Genomic DNA, 9,501 nt, shown 5'->3' with positions numbered 1-9,501 from the left:
TATCAATTTTTCAATCATAGTTTTCCAAGACTTAAATGCGGAAAACACATCGCTTTTCTACTTTAGAAAGAACGCCCAAACTTTTTTTTTGGAAAAATCATCAATAAAAGTTAGCATATAATTAGCTCCACCTCTCGAAGGCACTCTGGGTGGACCCCACAGATCAGAATGAATATACACCAACGTTCCCTTCGTGTTATGGATTCCTTTGGTGAATCAAACTCTCTTTTGCCTCCCAAAAATGCAGTGCTCACAGAACTTCAGTTTGCAAATTCCTTACCCATCAAGAAGTCCTTTTTTGCTCAATTCTGCCATATCATTCTCACTCATATGCCCTAGGCTCATATGCCAAAGTTTAATAATATCATCATCTGACAAGGAAGAGGCTGCGATAGCTGCATCACTAGTAACAGTAGAACCCTGCAAAACATATAACTTGGCAGTCTTTCTCTGCCCTTTCATCACAACGAGGGAACTTTTGGAAATCTTCAAAACCCCACTTTCAGCTATATATTTGTACCCTTTTGAATCAAGAATACTCAATGAAATTAAATTTCTCTTCAATTTTAGAACATGTCGTACGTCACTAAGTGTTCTGACAACTCCATTAAACATCTTAACTTTAATTGTTCCAACACCTACAATTCTACATGAAGCATTATTTCCCATCAAATCAACACCTTCAGAGACTGTTTTGTAAGATGTAAACCAATCCCGATTGGGACTCATGTGGAAGGTGCAGCCCGAATCAAGGATCCACTCCTCGCTCACTTTAGAATTGTTGACAAAAGCGACTAGAAGTTCACAATTGCTGTATTCTTCTACAACATCAGCTTTATCAGAATTTTTTGGTTGTTTTCCATTTTGATTCGCAGCCTCCCTTTTGATCTTGTTTTGTAGCTTATAACACTCAGATTTAATATACCCTTTCTTCTTGCAGAAGTTACAAGTTTTACCTATGTTTGAAGACTTCGATCTACCCTTAGATTTACCACAAGGATTCTGTTCCTGTGTCCTTCCACGATTATCATCAGCATTCCGATCTTGTCTTCACGATCAATGAGACCCTTTCCCTGAGAGTCAATTTTAACCACAAGATGATTCATCTTATCATACGAGGTTAAAGAATCATAAACCTCATCAACTGTGAGAGACTCTCGGCTATATAAAATCGTATCTCTAAAGGTTGAATAAGACGGGGGTAATGAACAAAGTAGAATCAATCCTAGATCTTCCTTATCATACTGAACCTCTATGGCCTCCAAGTTTGAGAGAATTTCTTTAAACACTGTTAAGTGTTCGTGCACAGATGCACCTTCATCCAAACGATGAGCATAAAGACGCTGTTTCATATGCAACTTGCTAGTTAGAGTTTTCGACATACATATTTTTTCCAACCTTTTCCATAATTCAGCGGCAGTCTTCTCTTTCATCACATCCTACAAAATTTCGTTAGACAAATGCAAATGTAACTGTGTTAACGCTTTTCGATCCTTGCACTTCTTTTCTTCCTCCGTCAATGTTGAAGACATATTATCTACCCCTAACAGGGCTTCCTCTAAGTCCATTTGTACAAGAACTGCCTGCATCTTTATCTGCCACAACATAAATCTGGTGTTGCAATCTAACAGCGGAATTTCATACTTCAAAGACGCCATTACCGTGATTGAGATGAACCCGGAAGCTCGAATACCAATTAGTAAAAATAGAATGTCGATAATGACAATATATCACAAACAAAAGAGAAATAAAAATAAAGAACACACAGATTTTTACGTGGAAACCCTTTTGGGAAAAAACCACGGGCAGAGGAGAAGAAAATTTACTATGTCAAATTCGAAATGATTACAAGAGGAGTAGACTATCTCTATTTATAAGCTTGTAAAACCATATTCTAATAGGAGTGTAGTAAGATCGAAACACCTTATTCTAATCAATATCAAATAGATAGAGGTTAATAAGGTTTAAAAAACCTTATTCTAAAATAAAATAAAAGAAGTGTAGTTCTTTAGGGATTTTACTTTTATTTTATTTTACCACTGTATTTTATTTAAATAAGGATTCGGGTCACTTAATTCTAACAAGGAGATTGGATCGACTAACTTTGAAACTTATCTTGAATATCTGTGAAATATCCTAGACTTCATTAGGAAATTCTTGATGTTGCATTTGCTACTACTTTGGTAGGGATAAAGATAGTGATTGATTCTTTACGATAGCAAGTCCAATATGCTTTATATTCAAGACTTGCGTAAGTTTTATGGATCGAGTTTTTAGCAATTAAATTGTTCTATAAGGATTACAATTTGGGAGTGAATTTTGTACGTAAAACAAGTGAGTCATTAGGTTTTACAAACTAAATTTTCAATGAGAAATTTTAGTAGAAATAGATCTAGATTTTAGTGCAAACGTTGTTATATCGATATGTGATAGGAATTATTTTTAATATATATTATTTTTATAAACTTTTAAATTTTTATTTAAACTGGATGTAAAATATTTTACATTAAACAATTAATTTGATTGATTTGATTATCAGTACCACCGTAAAATCTTTTAAGCTAATATTCATGATATCATGATATTTTACGCATGTAGTCTTTATATAATATTTTTAATTGAAGTAAGACAAATTAAATTATTATCCAAGAAAAAGTTAGCTAAATTTATCAGACTTTTGTCTCAAGATTTTATTTATTTTATAAATAAAATAAAATTAAATGAGTAATTTTCATTTTTTCTCTTACCAAAATAATCACCATCAGGGAAAAAAATCTCAAAACATTCAACAAAAATTTAAAGAAGCAAAAATGAACCAAAAAGAAAAATATATCCAAAGAGGGAGGGACGGATATTTTTCTTAAATATAAGTGATTTCCCCCACATTTGTAGCAAAATTTGTTTAACTTCCTTCTGTTGTTGGGTTCTGATTTGCGTTTGGATTTGAACTCCTGGAAACACAATGATTTCATTTAAACTTTGATTAAAAATTGTGTTTTTGTTTTTTTTTTCCGGGTTTGGGTCTTACCCATTTCTCTCTGATTTCATGTATAAAGACCCAATTTTTTAATTAAATTTTTTTGTCAGGTGGGTATTTTTTAATATATTGAATCACGTCGGTTCTGGAAATCAAGTGAAATTCAAAACTGGATGTTAGTTTCCAATGCCGAATTTCCATGTTTGATCTTTTCTTTGTTTATTTTCTTTTTTTGGGTTAATAGAATTCAATCCATTGGTTTTTGTGATCAAGTTAAGTTAAATTGAATCATGTATTTTTATTTATGGTAGGATTTCTGTGGAAAAAAAAGTGTTAATTTTGCCACATTTTTTTATAGCTTTTCATTGTTAGCAGAATTCAATCACATTGGTTAAAGGAACAGCTTTATTGCGATTTGGCATTAAGTTTGTGTATTTTCTTGACCAAAGGTTTGATATTAGAGGATTCGACTCCTATTACGTTTTTATCCATTATTTATCAATGCATTTATTAACACCTTTAATATGTATATATTACTCTCTTAAAAAAAGAGTATGTATTGGATGGTCATGGAGAAAAAAATAATGGAAGGACCCTAACCGGCTAACCCGTCGTTAGAACCCTATGGCAATCTAATTCATATTCATTGTAAAAAAAATGGAGATTGGTTTTTTGGTTCTTGATAACTGAACTCCCAAATTACATATGCAGAAAAAGTTACAATCTTTGTCTATAGTGTTTGAAGGAAGGAATTTCTGACTTCATGCTTTTTTCTTTTTGGTTTGTTTGTGTTAACAGAAATCAATCACATTGCTTTTGGGAACAATCTGGAAAGTTAAAAGCTTTGGAGAACTGTGTTGCTGGTATATCTATTGATATGCATGATAGAGGTTCGAATAATAGGTCAATATTCTCAGTATTTTTATCTAAAACAAGAATTGAGTGATTGGATTTGCTTCTAACTGCCATCAAAATAGGAGAACTCTTCATTGTACGGTTTTCAGGATAGAATCTTTGTGGGGTTGTTACTAGTGAATGAGAGGGTGAAAGGAAATGAATGAGAAACTTAGGGTTGGGTTTGTGGTACAATGACTGGAGGGTCATTGGGTCTACGTGCAGGGAGTTATGGGTCATTGCTGAACATCAAAAATGTTATTGCTGGTGGTGGAAGATTATTGCATTCTAAATCATTTGGTAGTGTACGAAAGAATCCAATCATCATGCTTTCAGGATCTAGGGAAAAGGAGAGGTCTCTCCCCTCCATTTGGTATCGGTATCTAGGTCGTCGGAAATTTTCCATGCTGCTTCTGGTTGCCTTTGCTGTTTTGGTCTTCGTTTTGGGTTCTTTTGTTGTCAACAAAGGTCTGTTCATCTTTCCTGTTACACTGGATTCAAGTTTTAACTTTATTCTTGAATTTTGGTTTGAGGACTAAGGCATCGGTTGGCATGTTTTTTCCTGTACTCGGTCTGTTATTAGCTTGTTTACCTGTTTATGTAGTGTGACTTTTCATTCTCATCGTGGTAATTTAATCTAGACAATAACTTATTCATCTTCTTCCTGGTTTGGATTCTGCATGATTAACAAAACAGAAAGCAATAGTCCAAATGTTGATCAACGAATTGGAACTATGAGCATGGCTCATTACATTAACGCTACCAGAAATGAAGCTTCACGGATCCTTGGGAGGAGGAATAGGCAGAAAGGAGGGGATGGAAATAGATTTCAAGCTTCTGTTTCTAAAGGTGCAAACCATCCATGTGCAAATTTCACATTCCCTCCTCCCCCTCCTCCTCATCTTAGACGGATTGGGCCTCGGCGTAAGTTTAGGTTCATTATTCTTTTTCTTATAATCAGAGTTGCATTAAATATAATTTTATTTATCTTTTTCTTATAACTTTCGCACCACAAAAAGTTGATCCATACATGATCATAATAACAATGAAACGACATTCTCATCTTATCATGCATGCAGCAATACGTGAATATTTAGAATGTGTCATTGTCTTGCTACTAATTTTATCCTTGCTCATCCCTTTTTCAGCATGTCCAGTATGTTACCTCCCCGTGGATCAGGCCATAGCTAGCATGCCAAGCTCCCCATCAGAATCTCCAGTGCTTCATAATTTGACATATGTTCATGATGAAAATCCAATTAAAACTGAACCACACGGGGGCTCCGACTTTGGTGGATATCCATCTCTAAAGCAAAGAAATGATTCGTTTGATATAAAAGAGTCAATGGTAGTCCACTGTGGGTAGGTTTAGCTCCCCTTATAAGTACTTTAGTATAGCATACTAATAACAGCATTTCAGGTAGAGATTTCTGTGATTCTTATGGTTTACATTGTGCATTTAAATACTTCAACTAATTTTTTGTCTTCATAAATAAATCTTGTTCTTCCTGTTGCCGATTAATATTATAATCTATATCCTTTCTGTCAGATTCGTGAAGGGAAGTAAACCTGGTCACCAGACTGGATTTGATTTTGACGAGTCTGACCTTGCAGGGTTGCAGCAGTTCCATGAGATCATTGTTGCGTCTGCGATATTTGGTACTGCTAGGCATTCATGCTTCCCCAAGATGTATGCTTGATCCTCATCATTGCTTTATTTATTATTCTCCAGGGAACTATGACTTAATACAGCAGCCGAGGAACATCAGTGAAGAAGCAAAGAGAAATGTTCCTTTCTACATGTTTATCGATGAAGAAACAGAAGCATATATGAAGAACAGAAGTATGTTGGACAGCAGTAAAAGGGTGGGCTTGTGGAGAATTATTGTGATCCACAATGTCCCTTATAGTGATGCGAGACGTAATGGGAAGGTTGGCATAGTTTGTTTTTGCTTTGCTTTCTACTTCATTTCCTTTTCTTTCTTTATCATTGCTTTGACTTTTGTAATCTGATTCAACTTTTAACATTTACAAAATCCTGTTGTATATGGACCCGACCCTATGTATCATGGTACTTATAACTAGTACTAGTAAACCTAATTTGATATTAGTCTCTTTGATTTTTGGTGACAATTATGAACTTTTCTTAGGTAGTTGGATTCATTCTCTGGTTCCGATGCTACCAGTGTTTTCTTTTAAAGCATTTACGAGGGTGAGAAGAGATAAGAGGTCATAAAGGAGAATTGGGTCGTTTACTTTTCCTCTTTGGAGTGGACCTATAGTTATATGCTTCAGTTCACAAAATATGATTGTAATGGCTAGTTTGATATTTGGTGAAAGTTCAGGGAACTCTGGTGCATTAATCCTTATCAGAAATTTCTTTAGGCTATCAACACTTAAGGGCTGCTTAGTCTTTTTAACCTGGCATGTTTTTATGGCAGGTCCCGAAGCTTTTATTACATAGAATATTCCCAAATATTCGCTACTCTATATGGATCGATGGAAAGCTCCAGCTTGTTGTGGATCCTTATCAAATTCTTGAGAGGTGCTCTCTGTTTTATGATTTTTAAAATGGGTTCTAAAATTTCTAGATTATATGATTTGTCCTGTCAGATGAACTGCATTTACGAGTTATAATTGAACTTGAAGGTCGCTTTATCATTCAAGAATTAACCAAATTGTTGTTTCATAGCTATTTATGTTGTTTCAACTCCTCATTTTTCTCAAAGTACCCATGTCTGACTTGGGTATGGAGACATGGACCATCGTCCAAATACATGGGAAAATTTGGGAAAAAAATGAACATTACCTGTATCCGACACTCACAACCAATTCCAAGTAACACATTCTTGTTGATTTGGAGTATGGAAAATATGAAAGGTAGCACAACCTGCTATTTACTTAGTAATGAAAACTACTACCTTTTTTTCTTCCTTGACGGTAACAAAAACTGTTAACTTGATTAAGGAAACTAGGTTCTATATAGAGCTTTTGTAACCTAGTGAATATAGCCTCCCAATAGACATCAGTCATTTGTACCGAGGCTGCTTTGAGTTTTTGACTTTAGATTTGAGGATTCAATTGAGTTTAATATGACTGTTATCTTACTTGGTCATTCTTCTTCTCAGATTCTTGTGGCGCCAAAATGCAAATTTTGCAATCTCAAGACACTACAGACGATTTGATGTCTTTGTAGAGGCTGAAGCAAACAAAGCTGCAGGAAAATACGATAATTCCTCGATTGATGCGCAGGTGGATTTTTATAGAACAGAAGGGTTAACACCATATTCAGAGGCCAAGCTTCCTATAATCAGTGGTATGTACGATATTCTAAAATAAGACATATGTTCATGCCTTTTTCTTATACAGGTTTTCAACCATTTTTCTACTAAAAATCTGTCTTTTTGGTGCTCAACTGGCTTTCTGTAGACGTTCCTGAAGGTTGTGTACTCATAAAGGAACATATTCCGATCACAAATCTATTTACCTGCCTGTGGTTCAATGAAGTTGATCGTTTTACATCCCGGGATCAGTTAAGCTTTGGTATGGTAAGGGATAAAATAATGGCGAAAGTTGATTGGCATATCAATATGTTCCTGGATTGTGAAAGACGCAATTTTGTCATACAGGTACATATTCCGTATTGGCGTATTAACTTCAAGGGATTGAAAATTCAGAGCTTAAAATATATCATTTTCTGAATTCCTCAAATACACTAGGACGTAAAAAGGATCCAAATATGTTACGCTGTAAAAAAATCGTTTACATTAGTGCATGGCATGTAAAAACACCATATTCCGTATCAGTTGTTGGCTTTTGTTGGATAAAACTGGAACTGGGCATTTTTAGGTTTGGTAGATGCATGTAATTATTTATTATTGCTTTTGTTTTTCTTCACAGGCATACCATAGAGATTTATTGGAGCACATGCCTCCACCAGTTGCAGTGATTCGACACCCACCAGCATTGCCGAATATCATTACCCGTGAAAGAAATCAAGGGAAGAAGATTCCAAGACATGGGAAGGATAGGAGATCTGGTTCGCGGCATCTGCATAAGGCTTCTGCTGGTAATAGAGAAAGCAATTTCTTTTAAATGCTGTCTGAACCAAAAAGAAGAAAGGGAATCTAGCTTTTTCTTCTTCTTCGTCCCTTTTTTTTTTTTTTGACAACATTGAGTTTTCTTCTAATTTGTTGTCACGGAATAGGACTAGATAGCTAATTTTAGGATTATGTAAGGAGTAAAATTGGCACATTATTTTCTGAAAATTTTGATATCTATTCTTTAATTGCTGTACATCCTGAAAGAGCTTCATAAAAAAGACGAGCTCTTCTACACATCATTCTTAATGGCAGAACTGTATCCACTTTGATCATCGCAGTACTTCGACCGCAGCATCACACCAGGTTATTATTATTATTATTATTATTATTACTTTTTTTTAATTTTTTTATATATAAATAACCTAAGAATCATATACGAAAATGACCTGTTTACTCTAGTAAAATTCGGTGCCGGCTGATTAACTGGTAGCACCACCTCCCTTTTCCCCCTAATCATGACTCAATCATCAGTTTTTTTTTAAAAATTGAAGAATTTTTTTTTGGCATTTATATGTATTTTTCGAAATACCTGTAAAAAAATATGAGTATTCACGGTGGAGGAAAAGGAAAATATATATATTTTAATGGTAGTCCAATTTTTTTTAAAAATATTCTGTTAGTGAAAAAAAGGGAAAAAATTGTGCTGTCAGTATGTTAGGCGGCACAAGTGGAAATAAAAAAGAAAATAGGTGAAACAGAAAAAAAAATGAAAAGAAACAGTTGAAATAGAAAAATAAATAAATAAAAATAAAAGAGAAGCCTGTGATCGATACTTGCTTCATAAGTGGATATGGAAAACAGAGCATTTCCTATGTATCTCTCAAATCTTAATTTAAAATATTAAATTCTCTAAAATCTTAATGTAAAAATAAAGGGGAAGCTTGTGACTGGCAACACCTATAAATTTTTTTAAGGGAAGCATGTGACTGGCGACACCTATAAATTTTTTTCTTTCTTTTTTACTATGAATACCATTATTTTTCACGGGTACTTTGAAAAATAAGTGGGGGCACAAAAATTGTTTTAAAAAATTTGATGATTGGGTGATGATTAAGAGAAAAAGAAAATGGTGTCGCCAGTGTGTCAGGCAACACTGACGGGTACTATTACAAATGAGTTATTTTCGTATATAATTTTCCATTCAAGTTATCTTTGTAATTAATTAATATTTTTGTATTATTTATATAAAAAAGCCCATCACACCACCATACTTTGCTGAAGCGGTTACATGATGGCCAACCATGCAGTTGAAGGAACCTTGGTGCATGCAGATTTTTCTTAGTCTCATGTTAACTCTGTTTAGATCATTTGTAGCTCAGTTTAGTTGTGATTAAACTTTAGTTTGTTCATGCACTGATTTGATTATGTGTTGATTGACATGTTTTACTTATGTGCAAGCAATGTTTTGTTAGTTTCAACATAGTTAGTGGGAGTACTTATGTATTTGGTGAGGTTTTGTGACTTAATTGTATTGCTTTTCTTGCCGAATGGATAAGCACTTTTTAGCTTCATTTTTATTCCTTTTTC

General features: G+C 34.2%; 1 protein-coding gene across 1 annotated transcript; it reads left to right on the top strand.

Annotated features, from left to right (window-relative positions):
- Positions 1-3,753: 3,753 nt before the first annotated feature.
- Positions 3,754-8,235, top strand: LOC105783150 (probable hexosyltransferase MUCI70). Its single transcript, XM_012608406.2, has 9 exons — positions 3,754-4,339; positions 4,568-4,795; positions 5,020-5,233; positions 5,421-5,530; positions 5,604-5,803; positions 6,313-6,416; positions 7,000-7,187; positions 7,301-7,500; positions 7,772-8,235. Exons 1-9 carry the CDS (start codon positions 4,066-4,068, stop codon positions 7,964-7,966), a joined length of 1,713 nt encoding a protein of 570 aa, XP_012463860.1. The 5' UTR covers positions 3,754-4,065; the 3' UTR covers positions 7,967-8,235.
- Positions 8,236-9,501: the final 1,266 nt, after the last annotated feature.

This window comes from Gossypium raimondii, chromosome 13 (genome assembly GCF_025698545.1).
Source record: "Gossypium raimondii isolate GPD5lz chromosome 13, ASM2569854v1, whole genome shotgun sequence".
Taxonomy (NCBI): Eukaryota; Viridiplantae; Streptophyta; class Magnoliopsida; order Malvales; family Malvaceae; genus Gossypium; species Gossypium raimondii.
Note: the sequence above shows the minus strand (reverse complement) of the source record. Positions and strands in the feature narration are given on the sequence as shown.

Coding starts and splice junctions, on each gene's coding strand:
- LOC105783150 (XM_012608406.2), top strand. CDS start 4,066: ATGACTGGAGGGTCATTGGGTCTACGTGCAGGGAGTTATGGGTCATTG. Junction 4,340..4,567: donor TTCTTTTGTTGTCAACAAAG/GTCTGTTCATCT, acceptor TTAACAAAACAG/AAAGCAATAGTCCAAATGTT. Junction 7,188..7,300: donor CAAGCTTCCTATAATCAGTG/GTATGTACGATA, acceptor GGCTTTCTGTAG/ACGTTCCTGAAGGTTGTGTA.